This window comes from Pantherophis guttatus, chromosome 3 (genome assembly GCF_059756535.1).
Source record: "Pantherophis guttatus breed Tessera chromosome 3, ASM5975653v1, whole genome shotgun sequence".
In the NCBI taxonomy this organism is placed as follows: Eukaryota; Metazoa; Chordata; class Lepidosauria; order Squamata; family Colubridae; genus Pantherophis; species Pantherophis guttatus.
The window spans coordinates 200,597,387-200,621,643 of record NC_142065.1 but is presented as its reverse complement, the minus strand read 5'-3'; the positions used below and the strand labels follow the sequence as shown (position 1 = coordinate 200,621,643).

Genomic DNA, 24,257 nt, shown 5'->3' with positions numbered 1-24,257 from the left:
GAGATCCCTGAAATAATGGAGAGAAGAAGCACATAGTGGTGTCACTTTGAAGATACAAGTCACACTTCCATACTTAACTATCAAGAATGCGGAATTGTGGGTGCTCCCTTAAAGGATGTCTTCAGAAAAAGATTGGATAGCCATTTGTCTGGGATGGAATAAAGTCTCCTGCCTTGATCAGGGGGTTGGACTAGAAGACCTCCAAGGTCCCCGCCAGCCCTATGATTCTATAATACATATAAGTGATGCCTTATTTATTTATAAAATATTTCTGTTCTGCTATTCCTCATATTGGACACCAGGGTGGGCTCTTACATACACAATCAATGACTTTAAAAACCCAGAATTTTAAAACTTATTATCCAAGGGGCATAATGATAGATGGCTGTAACAATTTTCTAATACAGAAGCAGATATGAACGCTATACCAATTAAAATGCTTGGCTGAGATACATTGCTTAGCTATACCTCATTGGAGAAAGCATATTAAAGCCAGGTTTGCAACAGAGCAAAAAACGATCCCTTTGTAATAGTATAAAGAAGATACTAATTTAGAACAACTTAAAAAAAAAAGATTGAGGGCAAAAGAAGAAGGGGACGACAGAGAACGAGGTGGCTGGATGGAGTCATTGAAGTAGTAGGCATGAGCTTAAATGGACTCCGAGGGATGGTAGAGGACAGGAAGGCCTGGAGGAACGTTATCCATGGGGTCGCGATGGGTCGGACACGACTTCACAACTAACAACAAAAAACTCTAAAGAGATAGGAAAAAAGACAGACCTTGTTTTAGTACATTCCCAGATTAAAACTTTCTGAAAGAAAAAAAAAATTACAAACCACTTTCCTACATGTGGGCAGTGTGGTGGCTTAGCGGTTAAGACACTGGGCTGTCAGCCAGCCGCCCAGGTTCGAGACCCAAGCGCCACACGATGGGGTGAGCTCTGATCCTTGCTCCTGCCAACCTAGCCGTTGGAAAACATGCAAATATGGGTAGATAAATAGGCACTACTTTGCTGGGAATATCACAGGGCTCTGTGATATTGGCCACATGCCAGCAGAAATATCTTGAGTGTGCTGGCTTCATGGCCTGCAAACGGAGCTGAGCACTGCCCCCTATAGTACATGTATATAGTACATACATGGCCCTATGTGTGAATCACACTCCGCTTGCAGACTTCGCCTTTATATTTTTAGCAGATTATCTGGGCTGCTCCCAACGAAATAATACAGATGTTTCCATGAAGTCAGCAGGAGTGAAGGTGAACCACACCCAAGAGGGAGCATGCAAGAGAGAAAGGTGCAGTGGTGGTGGGAAGGTTGTCTGATTTGGGTTGCAAAGATCCGGATCACCCCAAGATTGAGCCAGGAATTGGAGTTTTGGGCTGCCGCTCAACGGCCACCCGGATTTTTGCAGCCAACTATGATAATCAAAGGAAGCAAACCGGGGTGGGGGGGGGGTGATCTGCAGGGAGGTGGGCGTGGCTGGAACCTCATCCTTCCCCGCATCTAATTAGAAGCAGCGGGAAGAAGGTGGAGACGAAAAGAGAAGGCTTCTCTCTCTCCCCATTGGTTGGAAGGCGTGGGGGGCGGGGCCGCGGCCAGTGGCAAGCTGAAGCCAGTGCGCCTGCGTGGCGCCGGCCGGCCACCTCCCTCCTTTCAGTCCCGCCTGACAGGCGAGGCGGGAGCTGTGAGGCGGAGTTTTTCGCTGCCGCGGTTGCTGCCTGAGGGGAGATGCGGCGGCTGGCCGGAGCCGACCTCGGGCTCTGAGTCGCCGGGACCGCCGGGCAGGGCGCGGCCAAGTAAAAGCTCGGGAACAGACTCATGAGCACCGGTTTCCCCGCGGCCGGGCGTGGCCGCCCTTCTCCTTCCCAGCGCCGGTAGCCGAACCGGCGGGCGGCATGTCGTCGCCGACGTGGCTGAGCTGCCGGTTGGCGCTGCGTTTGAGCTCGGCCGGTTCCTCAGGGCGGGCGTCTCGCCTCGGCGGCTGCCGCTGCCTCTTGCTCCTCCGCCGGCGCCTCAGCGCCCTCCGACGCGCCCCTCGGCCCGAAGAAGACGGACTGTGGTTGCCGGCCGCGGCCTCCTGCTTGGGCTCCCCGCGGCCGCTGGGCACGCACCCCAAGAAGGAGCCGATGGAGACGCTCAACACGGCGCAGGGGGCCCGCGACTTCATCTACAGCCTCCACTCGACGGAGCGGAGCTGCCTGCTGAGGGAGTTGCACCGCTTCGAGTCCATCGCCATCGCGCAGGGTGAGGAGGAAACCCCCCCCACTCCTCCACCCCCCCCGTGCACGTGTGAACCGACCCCGGGCACCGCGCTTTTGGCTGTGGCTCAGCTTTTTTTTAAGGGGGGGGGGAAATAATTGCGAACACGCATCTCTTGGAAGTGGGGGGGGGGTTGTCAGCGAGAGCGTCGGCTTTGGAAAGCGCGGTTTGGGGAGGGGAGGCGGGCGTGCAACCCCCGTGCAAGGCTTGGCATTCTTGGGAAGTCGAGTAAAACACGTGTACGCGCGCAGCCAGTCCCAGAGATGGAGACCTAACCAAAAAAAAAAAAAAAAGAAAAAAGACCGATTTGGGAATGTTGGCATGGGTTCTTGAGGACTTTTAACAGTAACAGAGTTGGAAGGGACCTTGGAGGTCATCTAGTCCAATCCCCTGCTGTCACGCAGGAGACCTGTACTAGGGATTCGAACCGCCGACCTTTCGGATCGACAAGCTGAGTGTCTGAGCTGCCTAGTCCAAGCTTTAGCGATTTTTCCTAGGAAATCCAAATTAACCAAACGGGGTCCGGGTTTTTTTTGTGTGTGTGTGTCTATGACAACTTCCCACGGCCAATTTGCTGCTTGGACAACTCGCTTGCGGGACAAAAGGAACGCTCATATCTAAGAAATACAGTGGTGGGACGGAATCATGATGATAATTTAAAAAAAAAAGGATGCAAAAGGAGGGACGGCGTGAAATGCGAATGGCAAAAATTAAAATATTTTTTGGAAATTTACTCAAATAGAATTGCTAAATTGTCTCGCAGTATGTTGTTTTACCCACATCCCTCCCTCCCACTCCAGTTGGCCGTGAGGAGTTGGTTACAGCGAGTTGTCCCATTCCGGAGTCCGGGTAATGCAGCGACTCTTGGGACCCTGTAATTCCGCTTATTATTTGCATTGAAATAAGGCAACGCTTCCAAATCTCGAATAGGCGTGTGCATGCCTGCATTTTTGGCTGTAGGAAAATATTCTGCTCCCTCCCCCTGTGCGCGGCAGCTGATGGTTGGGCACGTGCAATTGTGGGTGGTTTTTTTGTTTTTTGTTTTTGCTTGCTACTTGCTTTTCCAGCTGAATCCCAGGCAGGATGAGTGTATTACCTTACCGCCTGCTGTGCCCCAAGTGATATCTGAATGGCCTCTTCTCATATTTTCCTTTAGCTGTTTCAGACTATGGTGCAAGAAGACTCGCTGTGTGCAACTTTGATTGCCTCTTCCAGCAGGTCTCTCTTATTAAAAAGAACAAAAACAATGATTTCTAGAGGTGTGGAGTGTTTTCAATACTGTGGAGTGTTTTTTCTATAGAGTAACAGAGTTGGAGAAGGGACCTTGAAGGTTTTCCAACCCAACCCCTCTCCCCCCCCCAGCAGGAAAAATCCTATACCATTTCAAAGGATTGTCCAATCTTTTTTAAAAACCCTCCAGTGTTGGAGCACTACAACTTCTAAAGGCAAGTTGTTCCACTGATTAATTGTTTTGTCAGGAAATTTCTCCTTAGTTTTGGGTTGGTTCGCTCCTTGATTAGTTTCCATCCATTTTTAAAAGTTTTTTTCTGGCGCTTCAGCAAGTGTGCATATCCCTCTGTTCCCGTTCTGTCTCACGGTTCATTGGTGTGCCTGACAGTGTCCAACTGCAGCTTGCATGCAGGGGCTGATAACTTTTTAGCACAATGTTTTGATGGAGCCTCCATTGGTTTGTTGATGTTTTAAGCTGTGGAACTTGAACAGGTACCAATCTAGAGTATTTACAGAATTGGCTTAATTTCAGTCAGGAATCAAAGCCAAAGCAAACAGGGGTATTTTTAAAAAACTTGAGCTAGGATATTGAAGAATATTGTCAAGTGTTACTAAAATATGCACAAAAATATAGGGGAAAGTATTTTGACCCAAAATTTGTGTACCTTTAATTTCTTTGGCTTATTTTTTTCCTGCACTCTGCATAATGTTGCCCACCCCAAAAAGGAATAATGTGTATATTCAAAACACCTGAGTGTTCACGTTCATTATCAGTGTTGATTGTGGTTCTCCCTCAAATATAATCAGTTGATTTACTATTTTTTCTGAAAGTCTATGTAAACTACAACTTTCTTCAATAACGTAGCCTTGATAAAACTAGGAAGGAGGCATACTTCTGTAGAGTGGTACTAAATAACCATGTTGCATTGCATTGTGATAATACAGTTGCTAATATCAGTTACTCCTAGCATTTTTTTTTTGCTAATTGGCAGTTTGTAATTAGCAGCTAACAGATGCACATGTCTCAGTGGAACTTTAAGAGAGCTGCCGTATTATACATATATAATACATATATGATGTTCTATCTAGAGAAGATTGCACATCCTTCATGTAAAAATTATGTGATGTGGAGGAATACAGGTACTTCTTGATTTACAACCACAATTGGGCCCAAAATTTCCATTGCTAAGCCAGGCAGTTTTTCAGTGAGTTGCACTGCATTTTATGACCTTTTCGCCACGGTGGTTAAGCAAATCATTGCAGTTATTAAGTGAATCAGGTGGTCATTAAGCAAATCTGGTTTATCCCATTAACTTTGCTTGTCAGAAGCCGGCTGGGAAGGTTGCAAATGGTAATCACATGACTCTGTGATGCTGCAACCATCATAAAAAAATACTGGTTTCCAAGCAAATTTTGATCATGTGGTGTGGGGTAAGTCAGTTTTTTCAATCCTGTTGTAACTTTGATCACTAAATGAATGGTGGTAAGTCAAGGACTACCTGTAATTCCTTTTGTTTTTCCTAGAACAATTATATCAATAGAATCAATAGTAATTCATACCCCTAAGCTGTGTTAGTGTAATGTAGCAAAGATAGTCTAATGGCATCTTAAAATGAACAACTTTGTTTTTGCAAAATGTGTAGATATTTCCAATGTCAAAGTACTTAGGTTGTGTTCACACCTCATGCTAAATCTTGCTTAATGTAATTTGCTTCACTTTGAAATAGCCTGATATTGATATCAAACCATTGATTTATAGATTAGGATTATAAATAAAATAGTCAACATGTTGGTTAAAGCAAATACTGGCATAGCATGGTGTGTGAACTAAGCTTAACTATGAGCAATTGCATTAAATTGCCAGTTACGTATGTGAGTTGCACCATAGTGCAAATAATGCCCACTCAGCTTTTTCCAAAACAAATGGACAGCTAATTATGAGTTTCAGTCTGCATGCGTGTGATTGTGCTGAAGTCTAAAGTAGCTATGAGTCTACTATTATTTTCACATTGATTTTTCACTCTTAAAAAAAAAATGACAGCTGTCAGCCAGCTGATAAATTCAGAGCGGTTCTTCAGCTATGTCAACCTTTGAAATGGAAAATATCAAAACTGCTTGCTTTGCTTTTTTATCTTCATCTGTTACAAACTATTAACTGCAAGATATTATGCCCAAGTTTTGTATTTTATGTATTTAGGAAGTTGCTTGCATTTGACCTTGATCCATATAATGGTGTCCTTGAAGGAATTAAATGGCTTGAACTGTTCCTAGCCTGGGGGATAAGAGACTGGTGTATTATTATTAAGTCTTGGAGGAATGCTCAATAGAAGAAATACTTTCCATCTCCTTCCTGTATGTTTATGTGTTCTTATTCTCTTAATTACTCTCTTTTTAAACTAGAATGTTTAAGTAATTTTCCTAGAGTTTAAAATCCCACCTGCAAGTTTTTGCTAATATGCTGCCAGTCTGAAACCTATTTAAATGGGTGTTTGTGGGTTGTGAGACAATGGACACAAATATTGAAACTTCTATCAGGTACCAAGCAGCAAGTGCATAATTTGTATGATGCATTGCAATGTGCATGTTGCTATTTTTTAGTGGATTGTTGTGATTTATAGTTGCTATTGCCTGTTCAGAGGGCTTTCATTTCAGCACTTCTGTTATATGTTTCCTCACACTTTCCTTAGTGAGAAAATATGCAACAAAGGTGCTGGAATAAAACTTTTTTGAATACCCTAGAAGACAGCTAGCAGTAAATCAGTTCTGCTAAAAAAAATGTGTCTGATTTTGCCTCAGTCGTGTACCTTCTCTGTGCTGGAAAGTCCGCATTTGTTTTTTTATGAATATTTTTCATTCGCAGTGATCTAGAAATGTTGTTTTGGGGTTTCACCCTGTCAGTATTTGAAACTGCAGTAAGCCCTCAGTCTTTCGGTACTAGCTGGATATACCCATGCTTCGCTTCGAAACTATGGGGCTTGATAAATTGACACAGTTACGATTTTGAATAGAATTTTGTGTAGTAGAAAATCAAAACATTTGCTTTTATGCTTCCATTATTCCGAAGTATCACAATAATTCAGTAATGTTCCTGGAAACAGAGTACTAATAGTTGCTGGAAGATTTCTTTCTATAACTAGATTTGATTCAGTGATCTGTGCTTTAATGTTGTACCACTGTAATCCTTTGGTACATTTACATGGAGGAATCAAAGTAGGTCATAAATTTTTCAAGTGTAAAACAGTTTCCATAATTTTCTCTCAAAGTAAAGCAGAATTTATTAAAATAGATGAAACGAAGACTTGGATTAGCCAATAAATGGCTTATATAACATACAGGCATAAAAATAGGAACAGTTGAACAGCTTTCCTGAAAAAGGTGTTATATGGGAGGACATGGTAGCAACTCAGAAATAGAAATTTTGATTGCAGATACAAGTGTCCCTTACGTTGGTTTAAAAAAATTATTCAAAGCATAATCAGACAAAATTCTTTTTATATTAAGTTATAGTAATTATGTGATATCAATCATGCTAGATTAACAGATATTAAATGCTACACAAATCCACATACCATATTATCATACCATATTACAGATATTACAAAGAATTACAAAAAATAATGTCAAACTACAAAGAATAATGTAGAAAACTACAGAGCTTTACTATTCCAACTTGCAAAAACATATCACTTGCTTCAGAGGTATCCAACCTTGGCAACTTTAAGACTTGTGGACTTCAACTCCCAGAATTCTCCTGGGATGATTGGGGAATTCTGCGAGTTGAAATCCACAGTTTTAAACTTGCCAAGGTTGGACACCATTGACTTAGAATACATGCAGATCACAGATCTTGCAGCTAATTATTGTCCAAAGTCTTTCTGGAAACTTTCCATCGCATCATAAACATTGTAGGGAGACTGGGGTTATTATTTTACCAGAAATAAAAAATACCAGAAATAAAAACCACGAGAATACAGCTTCACAATAAGAGTTTATAAAGTGCAGTATGTATTTACATAGAATTCTTACGAATTCATATTCCATCCGGAAATTGAAGTTCTATTCTCTAAAGACTGTGATGGGACAATATTTGAGGAGGATTCTCTAGTTTGTAGTCTGGGCTTTTTAAATCCAAATATTTGCCAGTAAAATTGATAGTTGTTGCTGGCCTGCTGGCAGGAAGCGAAAACACCTGTTTGCCTTGTGGACTTGTTGACAAATTACTGCTACAAGTTTTTTGCCAACATGCAACTGAAACATTTCTTCCTGTAACTTTATTATCTCATGTCTTGGAATGATGTTCTGTCTGGCGCTTCAGAATGAAAATTCTTTAAGTACCTAAAAAGTACAACATAAGACTTAGTTTCCAGACTATAAATCATCCTTATTATTCTCCTCCGTCTTTGTTTCCATTTACTTGACTTTTCAAAGTCAGTTACAAACTCTGTGAACTCATGGAAAATGAAATGGAAAAAAAGTGTTTCCTGCAGTTTGGGAACTACTACTGATGCCACCTAAAATTTCATGTTCTCCTTGGTATTTTTTTTTCGCATGTAAGCAATTGCTGATTCATTCACTTCATACCAACTGCTGTTCCCAAGTCAGATTTTCCCCTTTACAATGCCAGTTAGCCAATTCTGAGGCTGCTGGGGAGATGAAAAGTGGCCTGCCTTGTCTTCTTAGTCTTTTGTGCCGGTTTCTGCCTTTTATAAAAGAGAAACAATTTTTCTCTCATCTTTAAGGGAGGGCTTTGTAATGACATGAGGCATTCACCAACCTCTCTGAAGATATTGATTCCATGTCTAAAGTGAAGAGTGGACTGAATATCAGACAGGTCTGTCATTGAATAGGGATCAAGAATGCCTGCCCATTCATGACCTTTGCATTTGTTCTGAATTACAGGTCACTAAGAAAGACAAAAAAAGATTACATATATCTACCACTCTCCTGTCTGTCTGTAACTTTCAATTACACCGTAGCCCAATTTTTTTTTTGAATTTGGTTACCTCCAATCCGCTAATTTAAAAATGCATTCAAAATCTGGGACCCATTACTCCCATGTAATTGAAATTTCAAGGACCTTTACACCAGTTCTATTAACAAAGTTGTGATCGCTGCAGTGCCACCACAGCACTGTTGTACTCGTACTGCCTATTGATTTGCACGGCTAAATAATTTTCAACTTAGAATTGCAGGCAAAATTGTTTTGGCTGCTTGAATATTTTTTGTTATTTGATCAAATCCTAATCCCCAGCAACTCAAGGCATTTAAACATATATACCATATTTTTTGGAATATAAGATGCACCTTTCCCCCCCCCTAAAAGAGGGTGAAAATTTGGGTGCGTCTTATACACCACATGTAGCCCTGCCCAACCTAGCCTCTGAAATGGAGGTTTCAGAGGCTGAAAAAAAAGCCTCTGAAACCCCCGTTGTTGTCACGTGATGTATCGCGAGTCCCCCCCCACCTTTGCTAAACCAGGGGTGGGCATGTGACGCATCTGGTCCATGGGCCACAAGTTTGACAACCTTGGTCTAAGCATTGGGATTATAACAGCATTGCTTGTCCAGTTAAAGGACAAGATACATAAAAAGCATATTGGTGTTAGTTGACCTTGAATCAGCAAATGGATTTACTCAGTGGCCTCATATACATGTAAAACTGATGTGGTGAGAGCATCAAGCTCTGAGGTACCCTTGGTGTGTCGATTTTGTTGGGTAGCAGTTTTTTGCCCTACACTGTTGCTCAGTTGAATGGTGGATTGATTGTTGCATGAGTTGTTCATTGCAAGAACGGCATTGGTAAGGAAAACCACAGGATACTGGGACTCAGTCTATGATGCCTTGGTGGGACTGAAAATGGTGCGTAAAAATATCCCATCATCACTTGGGTTGGAAGCATGGGGAAAAAATGTACTGCCATTGATTGTGTTTTATTTTAGTAATGAACTAATACTGCCTTAGAATTCAAGTCAGAAAATCTTCACTGTCAACTAAGCTGCTTCCCTGTTGCAAATCACAAATATTTCAGTTTTTTTGCATGAGAATTCATGTTTGTTCACATGTTTTTATGAAGTGCAGTGGACCAGAGTAAGTGAGAATATGGTTACATATTTAATTTGGTGAAGGTGGAGTGAAGGTTCACTTTCAGTTTAATGTTCCATCCTACAGAGTAAATTCCATTAGTGACACAGTGAGAGGATGCAAGATAAACAGTATTTATAAGGAAGTAATATCCATTAAAATCCGTGACTCTTACTGTTTCTTCTAAATAAATAAACTTGGGATTCTAGATTTGAATAATGAAAATTTAAAATGTTCAGCTGAAAGTAAAATAATGTGATGTTTCTTTTATATGAAAACTTTTTAGCATCCAGATTTCCTAAACCGCTGGTACCCTTTAAGATGTCAGTGAAACAGGTAGCATCAGCAGAAATACCTAGGGCTTTGGGTACAGTAAATTTTGCTATTTGTTGATAAATAAGGCATGATGTGAGTAAATGGTGCTGGTCATATAATAACCGTACATGAACTTACTAATGTTTCCCCCATCAAATGATCTGGCATGTTCTGATATAAATGCTTTTGGTTAATTCTGTCTGCATCAGCATTTGATTTCTTTCAGAGTAACAGAAGATGAGGACTTTTGCTTCTAAAATAAAAATTATCCTAATTACCGTAACTGCTGAACTGATCTAAATTAAAATTTGCAGTTTAGTTTAAACTGATCCCACTTTAATTAAAGGACTTACATTAGTGTTTTAAGCAGGTACATTAGTTTAGATGAAGTGAGAATGGTCTGAAAAGCTTATACATTCTGATAAGGCCCTCTAACATATGTTTTACTATGGGTTATTTTCAGTTTAATTTAGGACATTTTGACATCTTTGTCTTGTCTGGATGTAATAGCAAACCATGATTTGAAAAATACTCCCCAGTCAGACCAAATAATTTGTCATTTTGTTATGAAGCCCTGCTTGTAATAACTGTTTGTAATAACTAGTTGAAGCCTGAGAACAGCAGTCTTTTTCTGCTGCTTGCTTGCTTCCAAGATTGTCTTTATTTTATTAATATTATTACTCTAAAAGATATATTTGAAGAGGCGTTTGGCACAGAGTTTTTTTGCATGAGATTTAGAAACTCGCCCAAGTGGCTTAATCTGCTCTTTTGCATTTGAAAGAAACGATTGTTGTAATTGTAACTTGTGGAAATTAATTACATATATGATTTCATATGAAGAAAGTGCTTCTGGCACTTTCTTCATATGAAGAAAGTTGGCCTTCAATTATTGCAGTAATGATGAAAACAGCTGCTTTTCTTTGCCTATTTTTTCTGCACTGGCTGAAATTTCATTCATTTCTGATGTGTTATTTTTTTATGAATGGAAAGTCTTACATCATTTATCCTTTTTTCCCCCAATCAAGGTAATCCTGCCCATCTGATAATTTTCTTACATTTTTCAGCATGTGTTCCAGACAAAGCATGATTCAAATGTGGATGACCCAGAAAAAAATGGTTCACAACTTAATACAAGCATGTCCTTATTTTTCCCCCTCCATTTACTGATCCAACACAAATGCAAGCTATAGTTCATAAGTTCTGGTATAATACCAAACCATTACCAGGAGTTGTTGTGATTGTAGCACACAATGGAAGAGAAAAGCCTGTAGTACAGTGGACTAAGCACTGTTATTAACATCTGCTGCTTGCAATTACTGCAAGTTCAAATCTCACCAGGCTCAAGGTTGACTCAGCCTTCCATCCTTTCAAAGGTAGGTGAAATGAGGACCCAGATTGTGGGGGCAATAAGCTGACTTTGTATAAATATACAAAAGTATGAAGGCTATTGCTTAACGCATTGTAAGCCGCCCTGAGTCTTCGGAGAAGGGCGGCATATAAATTAAAGCAAAAAATAAAATAAAAATAAAAAATACGGGTAGTCTTTGACTTAACAGTCATTTGTTTAACAACAGTTCGAAGTTGTGATGATGCTGAAAAAAATGATTTATGACCAGTCCTTACACGACCATTGCAGCATCCCTACTTTCAGGTAATCAGAATTTGGACAATTGGCAAATGGCATGTATTTACAATGGTTGCAGTGTCCTGGGATCATATGATTGCCATTTGCAACCTTTCCAGAGGGTTTCTGGAACTGTGGTAATGCAGTGGTTAGAATGCAGTATTGCAGGCTAACTCTGACTACTGCCAGCAGTTCAATTCTCACTGGCTCAAGGTTGACTCAGTCTCCCATCCTTCCAAGGTGGGTGAAATGAGGACTCAGATTGTTGTGGGGCAATGTGCTGACTCTGTGAACCACTTAGAGAGTGCTATAAAAACACTGTGAAGCGATATATACGTCTAAGTGGTATTGCTATTTACAACAGGCAAAATCAATGGGGGAAGCCAGGTTCGCTTAATGACTGCAGCAAAAAAGGTCATAAAATCAAGCATGATTCACTTAAGGGACTGCATCACTTAGCTAAGGAAGTTCCAATCCCAATTGTGGTCATAAGTCAAGGACTACTTGTAAGAAAGGTTGAAAACATTATAGAAGATGATACATTTATTTATACATTTTGAATGTGGGTTAGTTTTAATATTTAATATTACACAGGAAAGTACATATCTGAGCTCCTGGGATTTTTTATCCATGTTTAAATGATAACCACTTTTTTGCATTAATGAGGCCAAAGGCAGGAAGTTACTGATAAAAGTATGTTTTGATAAATATTTGCATATTCATGTAAAACCTGCAAATGAAACATTCAATTGAAGCCTTTGTTCTCATAATCTGTTTATGAGAGAATATCCCACTTATTGAAATAAGGATAAAATATTGATTTGATTCCTGTGCCTTTTATCCAGCAGTGCAAACATCTTTTATCGTACTGTGCCATTTTTAAAGGATTCTTGAATAAAATGTTTGTACAAAGAGGGAAAAAAATGCCTTTTTGTAATGCATTTAAGATTCTCACCATCAAGCGACTTTCTGGCTTTGCCTTAACAGACAGATTGGAAAAGGAATACATATTTATATACTCTGAAATAATAACAGATTTGAGACACAGAAGGTAAACTCGGGGAAGATAAAATCCTTCATTCTGTCTACGTAGATTTCTTTATGTCAGGTCATCATTCTCTCAGAGGCTCTGAACTGGCATATATTTATTTTGCCTTGTATTGTTTCTATTTCCCCCCTTACTCCAGGAGCTTTGCATGGAGAAACAGGTTAGATTGTGCTAAATAGTCACCAGTAAGAGCGAATTTTGATGCAATATATTATTGTGTGTGCACATTACTCAAAACTGTAATGGACTCTGGGTCTTGTTGAATGTGATTTGGGAATGCAGCCACCGTGATTTGCAAACCAGGAGTCATAACTTAATGTTACCCATGACACCTGACTTGTTTGAAACATGATTAAATGATATCCATTTGCCGTAATTCTTTGCCAACAATGATCAATGCTTTTGTTAAATCATAATCAACTACCTATAGGTCGCTTATCACAAAAAAATAGATTTAGGGTGTATGTCTGTATATTGTTTCAGTCAAGAGAATCTAAGCCGCTTAAATAGAAATATACTACACATGGCAAAAAAAATTAAAATCTTTATTTAATAACCCACAAACCTTAAACTTCATAAAATTACATAAATTTTACCATATGGTTGCCAGATATCTCCTCATGACATCCTTAATTCTCTATTTATGGCTGCTGAATAGTAGTTACGCTGCCAATTTTTGGTGAACTACTGCTTAAGCAATTTTTCATTGTTAATTAAATCAATTTTTATTTCCTGAGTAATCCTTGAAGTCAGTGGAAATTGATGAAGATTTCTGTCATGGAACTGTTTCATAGCCATAAACTAATGTTACAAAATCATTCTGGCCAGTTTAAGATTTTTTTATAGTGCTGGTTCAGATGTCAAAGTAGTTCTGCCTTTCCTGGCTAAGGATGGGTTTTATCTAGATAATGAAAATATAAATGATTTTTTTTTTCAAAGTCTGCCCATTCCTTGAATACGATAAACCGTTTTAAATTGTGGGACATTTATTGTAGTGATAACAAAGTTAAGAAAATTGTTGTGTCATATTTAGTGACTTGAAGGGACAGGTTTTTTAAAAATTCCAATGAAGTTCGTGGAGAATCTACCTTACCTATATTTTTTTCATCAGAATTATTATTTTACGTGTTCACACTGCTGTGTATAAAATAACTAGCCAAATATGTCTATGCTTATAGATTCCTTTCTTTAAATTTAGAGAAGCTGGAGGTTGCACCACCATCCACTGGACAACTGAAACATGGTAAATGCTTATGTCTATTTTGTATTTTTTTAAAAAAACAAATAAATCAGATGATTAGGGAATTGAAAGCCTCCAAGAACGGCAGTGCTTTGCCACTCTTAGTATTTGGCTGTTACTTTTCACTTTTGGGGGGACACTATTAGCCCTGCTAGTTCAAGGTCTACCAGAGAGTCTGCTCTGATGAGGATCTCTTGAATTCTTCCTCATTTCTCTCTCTCCCAGTTACAGATTGGCTAACATCCCTTGTGTCCAGAGCAATTCCACCAGTGACTGTCACTGATTCCTCTATGTATGTGCTGCTTTTTCCCCTGCGTCACCCTACTGCAGATGGAATTATCTAGAAAGTACTCAGAATGGATCTGGCCTTTCAGAGATAGTCACTTTGGCATTGGCGATCGCGGCATACAAATTGCTGGTGGTTAGTTGTATTCAAGAGACTAGGAAAAGACCCTTCTGGTTTGGGTTATTTATAGAAACAGAGTGACGTGCTTGGGATTTTAAGCACAGTTCAGCCCTTATTTGGATAAATAACACACTGCCATATTATTTGATATAATTGCAAATGGCGATTCAAACACTTAAAACATTGTTTTTTGTTCTAGTGTTCTTCCACAATGCAGTACCTTTTGTAGGCTTTGGATTTTTTGATAACGCCATTATGATTGCTGCGGTAAGTCATCTTGATACCAATCTTTATATATACTGAAATATTTCTAGTATTGCAGCAATGCAGCATTGCTACTTTCAATTCTGCTTTAACACACCATTATACCAATGCAGTAAAATGCATATTGCTTTGGGGTCTTCTAGAGCAGTAGTGTCAAGCTCAATTTCATTGAGGGCCGCATCAGGGTTGTGTTTGACCTCGGGGGTGGGTGGGTGGGGAGGTGGGCGTGGCCACCTTGATGTCACCTGTGGTGGCCAGTACTAAGGCAGGACTTCCCTCAGACCCTCCCTCACTCATTATAATCTCCCTTCCTCCCTTCCTCCCTCCCTCTCCTTTCTTCTTCCTTCCCCTCTTTCCTTATTTTTCCTTCCTTGCTGTCTTTCCTCTTTCCCTTTCTTCTTTCCTGTCCTTTCTTGCATGAATTGCAAAAGGAGAAACATTTCTCCTTTTGTTTTGTTTTTAGTTTGTTTTGCTATCTCTCTGTCAGTGAAAACGGAGCCCGGGAGGGCCGCATGCGCCCCCCGGGCCCCGTTTTTGGCCGCGACAGCCTCCTGCAGCCCTCTGCCAGTGAAAACGGAGCTCAGGGTGGCCGCGCACAACCCTCCCACGGGCCATGAGTTTGACATCCCTGTTCTAGAGGAACTGGTGAGCAGGTGGGCCCCCTTCCTCTTTTTACACTTGCATTGTTTCCTACAAGTGATTCCTGATGCGTTGTCTACGTAATGTGTGGGTGATAATGAAACTCTCTATTATTTTTAGGGCACACAGATAGAGTTATCGATAGGGATTGTGTTTGGAATTTCTACCATGGCAGGCAAGTAATGAAGGTCATTGCTGTTTATGTGGATTTTTATAGCTGTTTATTTATCATTTAAGTTTATGTGCACAGTGAAATTCATAGAACCCTTTGCTGCTGTTTGAGGAAAGCATGTGCTTAACATCAGTGGAAACCTTTCTCACGAGATAAAATTAGGAACACATCCATCTTTGTCTGAAGTTTCCTGATATTTTTCTTCTACTTCTTCCAACACAATTTTGGGAAAACAGTATCTGTAAATAAGATAGCATTTCTACTCTTTTAAAAAAATAGCTGTATCTGAGTGCTGTTTCCCTATATGGGTACAAAAATATGGGGGGGAGGGTGTTATTTTGTAGAAGTAATTGAAAGAGTATGGATATTATTTTTTTTTTTGCAAAGGGGAAATAATTATGACTTACTGTCTGAACAAGGGTTTGGTTTAGTGGCTAAGGCACCAATGTAGAAACCAGGAGACTCTGAATTCTGGTTTTGTTTTAGGCATGAAAAACAGCTGGGAGACTTTGAGCCAGCCTACAGTATCAGCCTCGGGTGACAAGTCAGTTGATCAATTCTTGTTGCAACCAATGGATCGACTGTCGATTCATTCGAAAAGAAGCAGACCTTGCTTCTTGCTTTTAGGGGGGTTGGGGGGGGGTGGGAAAGTGAGGAAAAGAAAAATACGTATTATTGGAGGAAAGAAGCTAATAAAGGATGAATCACTTGGCATTAGGCCATGTTGTGATGTTGGATTTTGGCTAAGTCTGCTGTTACAGTCTGGTTTAGTGCGATACAGTATATATACCCAGACTCTCCATATGAAGAATTGGCCTCCTCATTTTGCTTCCAGCTTTTGAAGAAATTTGTTTTATCTTTTACGTGTTGTTATTCCATACTTTGACTTCTGAAAGTTTGATATAATTTTGAGAAATAGAATATGCTTTCTTTCAAATACAATAAACACTACTGTACTTAGTTTTAAATTGAATATTAGTTTATTGTAGATCAAAGTTTGTCATCATCTTGTTCTAAAGCAGTGATGGCTAACTTTTTCCGGACCGAGTGCCCAAAGTGCGTGCACGCACACGAATGCACTCATGCCTGAACCCCAAAATCCAATGTTTGTGCGGTCTCTGCCCATGCACCCCGCGCATGCATGTGCAGGCCCCACATGTGCCCCACCCCATGCATGCGTGTGTGCCCCCCTCACATGTCCCTCCCCCTGTGCATGTATGCATGGCCCCTGCGTGTGCTCCATCTCCCCAACGCATGCGCACGAGGCCCCCCGCATGTGTCCCATCCCTACACGCATGTGCAGCAGAGACCCGAAGACCAGCTGGTCAGTGGGAGGCACCCACTCATGTGCGGCGGAGCTGAACTGTGGCGACGGCTCACGTGCCCACAGAGAGGGCCATAGGTTTGCCATCATGGCTCTAGAGAATATAAACAGTATATTGTTGGAGCAGATTAAAGATCTGTCATATCAGCATTCCCTTCTCATAGAGGCCAGGGGAATACCTGAAGAAAATAACACGTAGCTTTATTGAGGCTTCATTTCTAGTTTGAGCTAATCATACATACATATTTATACTAAAGAGTGGAGAATGGAGGTAGAGTCATTGTGAGACATTAAGTACTTTACAATTTATATCGTTATATTAATTTCCCTGGTTTCCAAGTTGTTTCTGGGCTGAAATCAAAGTCCTTTTTTTGATTTAAAACCCCTTCTTAGGAATTGCCCATTTAAAAGAATTTTTTTCCTCAGGTTCCTCTTTTGAGGACTGTGTTTCAGATTCTCTGAGTACCAAAAAAATAAAAAATAAAATCTGAGACAGCTGCTTTAGTTTTAATAACAATAACCTAGAAGTGTTTATGCTCCTCAGGATCAACCATGACTAATTACTGAAAATTTTGTAAATTCCCCTGCTAAATAAATTTGTGATGTTCTCATACTTTTTTTTTTTAATTTTCATGACGGCTGATTGATTGATGTTATATTTTTACACTATGTTGAAAAGCGGCTTCTGTGAGGTATATAAATATATCCAATAACAATCTTCAGAAGAATTTTAGTTTTAAGCAATAATATGGTTATAAAACATGTTCTGGGTATTTCTGCAGTGTTACTAATTTATATAATACTGTAATTTTCCAACTATCCAGCTGCTGCCTTGGGAAATCTTGTCTCAGACTTAGCTGGATTGGGGTAAGTTTAATTATATATTTTTTCATGAACCTGCAGTATTTTTCTATAATAGAACCATTTGAAGCTGAAAATGCCTTGCTAGTCTTAGCTCAGAATGATAGCTGGAAAAGCACCATAACACTTTGAGTAACTAACAACCTGATTTGAACATGGACATGTTTTGCACGTTCCCTCATGTTTTTTAATTTTGATATAGAGGTAGTCCTCGACTTACAGCCACAATGGAGCCCAAAATTTCTGTTGTTAAGTGAGACATTCGTTGAGTGAGTTTTGTCCTATTTTACGACCTTTCTTGCCACAGCGGTTAAGGGAATCATCACAGTTGATAAGTTAGTGACACGGTTGTTAAGTGAATCTGGCTTCCCCATTGATTTTGCTCGTCAGAAGGTCACAAAAGATAATCACACGACCTTGGGACACAGCAAAGGTCATAAATGTGAACCAGTTGCCAAGCATCTGAATTTTGATTATGGGGATGCTGCAAAGTTCATAACCATGAAAAACGCTCATAAGTCACTTTTTTCAGTGCCTTTGTAACTTTGGACGGTCACTACATGAACAGTTGTAAATCGAGGACTATTTATTGGGATTTGAGGATAGGCTGCTACAGAGTACTATAAGCTGGAACTCCAATTCAAGTTAGGGTGTTGGAGCAAAGGGTGTAACTTCATAGATTAGTCGTGCCTACTGCCTTCGGTTAAGTTCATATTTCCTCCTCCTGTTTTGAATTCTTACCCAGTTCTCAAATCAGGTAAGAATAGATGTTTATGTGAAGAAGAATGGGAACTTCAGGAGTTGACATTGTAATATTACCCAAAGAATCATCTAGCAGGGAACTGTGTTTTTATTAAATTTATATTCTGCTTTTCCAGGGAAAATTGGGCATTTAAGGAGGTTTAATAAATTTAGCATGATATAAGAATATAATGATTCAAAACAAAAATATTTCACATTAAGCATTTTTTAAAAGGCAAGAATGATTAAAATGCTCAAAGTGGAAAGGAAGGAGTTTCAGTTTTTGCCACCTATTCTATGCCTAAATTAGAACGTTTATGCACTTACAAATCATTAAAAACAATATTACATTCAAGATTTAAAATGCTCCCTTTTCTATTATATAGTGGGTTGTCATTGCAGAACTTTAATTTTCTACACTTAATCAAAATTAAGCAAAATTGGTCTGTTTCAGAGATTCATGTGCTCAATGTATTTGTATTTTTTCTCCCAAGTCTTGCAGGCTACGTTGAAGCTATGGCCTCCAGATTGGGCCTTTCAATTCCCGATCTCACCCCCAAACAAGCTGATATGTGGCAAACACGTGTTAGTGCACACTTGGTGAGTATGTGTATTTATGGATGAGAGCACAAGGGGAAACCAAGACAGAGAAAAATAGCAACTTCGATATTGCCTAAGCACTAGAATTTGGATACCAATTATGTGGGGATAAAAATAGAAACTGAATCTTTTAGTGTAGATTATTACGCACCATAATCTGCATCAAACTGATTCTAACAAGAGGAATTCAAATCTACTTAATTGCATGTTATTTCCTGTGCAAAATTATGAGCTAATCTGAAAACTAAAGTATGACTTTATAACCGTTTTTCAAAGTTGCAACCTTTGCAGCAGCCCTGTTATCATGTGATCAAAATTCAGGTGCTTGGCAAAGCAACTGCTTCGTACTTACGACCGCTGCTGTGTCCCAAGGTCACGGGATCCCCTTTTGTGACCTTCTGACAAGTAAAGTCAATGGGGAAGACAGATTCACTTCTTCTGGCTAACTTATCAGCTGCAGTGATTCACTTAATAACTATGGCAAGAAAGGTCGTAAAATGGGGCAAAATTCACTTAACAAATGTCTCACTTAACAACAGAAATTTTGGGCTCAATTGTGATTGTAAGTCGAGGACCACCTGTACATAAGTGATGTTAATTGGATGTTCAGTATTGGATTTGATCCTAAATGAACATCCCATTCTCTTTGTTTCCCCCCCACCCCCCACCCCCTGTTTTTTTAGGGTAAAGCTATTGGAGTGACCATTGGCTGCCTTTTAGGAATGTTTCCATTGTTCTTCCTTGGAGATGAAGAAGACAAAAAACTGGATGGAAAAAAATAACCTTTTTACAATGTTTATCTATACATATATAAACTAATGTACCTCAGATATACAACTATGCTGTCCAAGTATATAGGAATTTAGAGACAATAACAAGCAGCATGCTATTTTACAGAAGCACTTAACTTATTGTGGCTGTGTCTTAGTAACATCTTTTTTATAAGGGTTTTTTCCTTTTTTTAAATGTAAATCGTTGACATGCGATTTCACTTAACACTGATGGTTGACCTTTACCGTATCTCCCTCTTTGTTGGTTTCCTTCACCTGGATTGTTAACTTTAATTACCTGTCATTGATGCGGTGTACACCTTTTGGGTTTGCATTTTTCTTAGCCTTCGGAAACGCATGGCACAAATTGCCCCTGGATACCCATGAAATTTTCCGCTCCAGATTTTAGTGTAGTTAGCTGACAGCTGCCCTAGGAAATACCATGCTATAACTTTCTTGCTTTTATTTGTCTTGTGGCCATATTTGTACCCAGGTGCCTGAAGCAAAGCCGGTTAGAACAAGTGTTGACTTGTGAAAGGAATGATGGAGAGATATTTTGGCAAGGCCAATGTACAGACCCATTTTATGGTCAGAGTCGTCCCCCCCCCCTCTAGACAGAGTGCGTCACTAAATTACCCAGATGGCAGCTTAGATCAAAGCGACCCCTACAAGTTGATATCGCCAGTAATAGATCGCATGCAATGCAGCAAATTTGGAAAGTGTCTAAAGCCTCTTGCCTCTGCAAGATGCTTTAGAAGTATTGGCCATCTTCATTCTCGGATTTCCAGTACCGAATATTCTCACCGAATTATTTGTGTGCATGTTTGTTTTGCCATAGTATACTTGAAAACCGGGCTTAGTCTCCACTCGACCCATGAACTTTCCATCTAGTTTGCCTTTCTAAACAAGAAACAAACATAATATTAATCGGGCCAAACTCTATTCCTGATCTGAAGGCATTCTGAAACGGGATAAAGAAGTTGGATGCAGAAGAGAATTGAGCCGGTATGATGCCAAACAGAAGAGGGGGGGTGAAGGGGAGCAGTTGGCAAAGATGAGAGCAAAGGAGAGTTTAGAAGGAAAATACAGCAAAATATTAAGCCTTGACATATATGGCTGTCTCTCCCCCCCCTACCCCCCAAATGCGCTGATTCTACCGTAAAACAAATTTCTGCCACTGTTGCATGTTTTTTCTGCTTTAGGAATTCAGGAGTAATGATATTTGTGTCCTTGTCTGTGAATGTCAGTGGGGGAGAATGGTAATCAGGTGGTCTAAAATTGATCCTGTCTGGACGAGTGATTAGTCTGTGCAGAATTTAATTTGCAGAAATAAAACTTGTTTACTTTTCATTTACTAGGGTTTCTTTTCATTTTGCCTTGTGCTTGCAGTTAAGTGTGCAGTATTCAAACGAACTGAAACTTCTTAAAGAGCATTATGTTTTCTTGATTATGTGGTGGGTATATTCTAAAGCATTTTGTTTTTATTAAATAAAGAGGACCATTTGTTCACCTGACGTTTCCAGTGAAATGTATTTACTGAAAGACCTAAATTTGATTGCACGTTTGATCACAACAATTCAGGTGCCTCGTCTTCTGCTGTCTAGAAATTTTGTAATAAGTCAGAATTGGCAAAGGGTGGCCCGCATGCAGTTCCCAACTGCCAATATCAAGAATTGCACTGCTAAAATTACTGACAAATTACTACATTGGAGGAACACTGCAATCCATTGCTCATATAGGAAAGAACCAATCCCGAAAAAGGAAAACAAGTTGGGGAACATTATTTGGATTGGCTTTAAACACCCACAAAAATGTAGCGAAACAACATTGAAACCTACCCTGGTCCTCTATAAATCATTCTAAAAATACAACCACTTATTCTAAATAATCCCAATCCCCATCTTAAACTTCCATATAATTCCTTCTAGTGGGTGAAACTACTTATCATCTGCATATACCTTTACTTTCTGGGTGAAACTAGATAAAAATTTGATAGATAGTGGAAAAAAAGGGCTTGAAATAAAAATGGAAATCCTTTAGTTTCCCCTTTGCCTCTAAACATGTACATTGGTTGAGACACACAAAGCACTAAGCTCTAATGCTGTACATTTAGCATTTTGGAAAAATGAGGGCTATCATTGCATGATCTAGGGAAAAACATGATGAAATAACACTTGTAGATCGATATTATGGAGACTCCTGTGTGGCCTGAGGCATCTTTTGGCCTTTGAAGTTCAAGAATTGTACATCTCTTCAAAGCTACTTTACACATTTCAGTAACACTTAGACTTATATAGCGCTTCACAATGCTTTACAGCCCCCTCTAAGCGGTTTACAGAGTCAGCATCTTGTCCCCAACAATCTGGACCCTCATTTTACAGACCTCGGAAGGATAGAAGACTGAGTCAACCTGGAGCCTGGTGAGATTCGAACTATTGGCAGTGGGCAGAATTAGCCTGCAATACTGCATTATAACCACTGCACCACCACGGCTATTATACCAACCAGCTCTTGTGGTTTGGTTTGTTCAGTAAACCATGATTAATAAACCAGCTTAGTATGGTGGTTAAATAATATTCCTTTCATTAACGGTTTGTCTTCAGAATGTTCAGACATGGACATGTAATAGTAAATACAATTATTTTTGGTAGCTCAGTGCATTAATTTTACACCAATACTCGCATTCATTATTAAATATATATTCCTTGTTTCACATTGAATTTTCATTCTGGTTTCAAGAAGTTGCATATAAATGGTAAGTACACATTTTATTATTTTTATTTTCTGTTGAAATATTTTGCTTCTTTTTTCCTAACCTTTGGCTTAACTTTTATGTTGTGCCATTTGAAGGAATTGGGAATATCCTTCAATTAGACAATACATTTATGTGAGCTGACAAACTGATGGGGCACAACAGTCTTTTTACACAAGAAAACAAAACCTATCCAATAGGGCAGCAGTATTTTGTGTTCATGAAGTATGTAACTTAATCTTCATTTGTGCATTTGATTATATTTTGTTGCTATTATGTATCAATTTATTGAAATGGAAAACATTTTTAACAAAGAGAAATGAACTACTTATCTGATACTATACAGCATATCTGGGCATCTTATGGCCCCTGGGCCACATCCAGTCCTTTAGCTGTCCCTGTTGGGTTCACATGAGGTTAATCGGAAATTAGAAATCAAATATAAGTGTGTGCTAGGCATGCAATACAACTGGATTGCTTTTATTTTGAAAGTGATTGCAATTTTGATTTAATTTAGTATGTGTGTGCATGCATGCCTACGCACCTTCACAATCCTTATTTGGCCTTCTACAACAATCCACGTTTCTCATGTGGCACCTTCAGAAAATTAATTGTCCACCTTTACACGGTATGTATTGTTATATGAAATGTTCCTTGCTGTCATACATTATAATGAATAGTGCCAGTCATCATGGTGGATCTATTAAGTAATTTGAATTGTGCTTCTAAAAATGTGCCATCTTTCCAAACAGGAATTGGAGACATAAATTTAAGAGTTGACAGAAATCCACTATTCCAATAAAATTTGGCCAGACTTTTAATCGGCACTGTAACAGATGTGGGTCTCACAAATATGTAAGACACGGCTAAAAGTTCTAGATTTAATCATTTTGGAATGTAAACTCATAGGTAATCAAAGTCAGCAACCATTGACTTTAGGGATCCTGTCTCTAAAGCAATATTTGTACTTTTGTAGATTATTATTATTATTATTATTATTATTATTATTATTATTATTATTATTATTATTATTATTTTGCTGCTGTTCTGGATATGACAGGTGTCAGCCGCATGCGACTCTTTGGGCCCTCTGCTGTGGCTCCCTGTCGGGTGATTCCACCACTGGCTGGCCCCGCTCCTCACCCTCCCCTCCCAGTCACTCGCTTAAGGGCGACAGCGGGTGATGGAGAAGTGGCTGGGGCAGATACAGAGAGAGGGGGAGAGAGAGAGAGAGACGAGAGATACAGAGAGAGGTGGGGAGAGGGGGAGAGAGATGTCAAAAGGGTTTTGTGGTTCCCGGTATTTTTAAACAACTGGTTCTCTACCTAAATGACCGGGTGGGTAGGCGTGGCTAGGGGATCATGTGACTGGTGGAAGTGAGTGGCATCGAATTGGCCACGCCCACCCAGGTTTTGAGGCTCCCGGTGTTTTCTTTTCTGTGGGAAACAGGTCCAAATGGCTCTTTGAGTGTTTAAGGTTGCAAACCCCTGGGATATGAAGACTGAACCGAGCCTCTGGAAGTTACGTTTGCCTGTTGGGCCTTCGGTGTAATCCTGAAATCAAAACACCATTCTGAAATCTGTATCATAGATTATTCTCATTTATGGTTCGTATGCTAGAGTTGGGCAGATTGGTGGAGTTTTGATCAGTTGAGAGCAAGTCACTCTGTTTCCATCTGGATGCTAAAAGGGTTTGAAAAGCATCCATCCTTTTAGCATCCAGATGGATGCTAAAAGCAAGGGAAGCTTGTATTTATGATACTATTATCTAGCCACTACAGATGCTTCACAGCACACAACAATTCTATTCATTGGAACAGTAATCCTCACACAAATTTATTCTTTTTTTTTTATTATTTGATTTATATGCCACCCTTCTTCGGAGACTCAGGGCGGCTTACAATGTGCTAAGCAATAGCCTTCATTCTTT

The 24,257-nt window shown here is 39.7% G+C and overlaps 1 protein-coding gene across 1 annotated transcript; it reads left to right on the top strand.

Annotated features, from left to right (window-relative positions):
• The first annotated feature begins 1,268 nt into the window (after positions 1 to 1,268).
• TMEM65 (transmembrane protein 65) lies at positions 1,269 to 21,090 on the top strand. The gene is made up of 7 exons (XM_034422261.3): positions 1,269 to 2,247; positions 13,758 to 13,802; positions 14,405 to 14,472; positions 15,229 to 15,283; positions 17,429 to 17,471; positions 18,701 to 18,806; positions 19,490 to 21,090. Exons 1-7 carry the CDS (start codon positions 1,899 to 1,901, stop codon positions 19,586 to 19,588), a joined length of 765 nt encoding a protein of 254 aa, XP_034278152.1. The 5' UTR covers positions 1,269 to 1,898; the 3' UTR covers positions 19,589 to 21,090.
• The last annotated feature ends 3,167 nt before the right edge of the window (positions 21,091 to 24,257 follow it).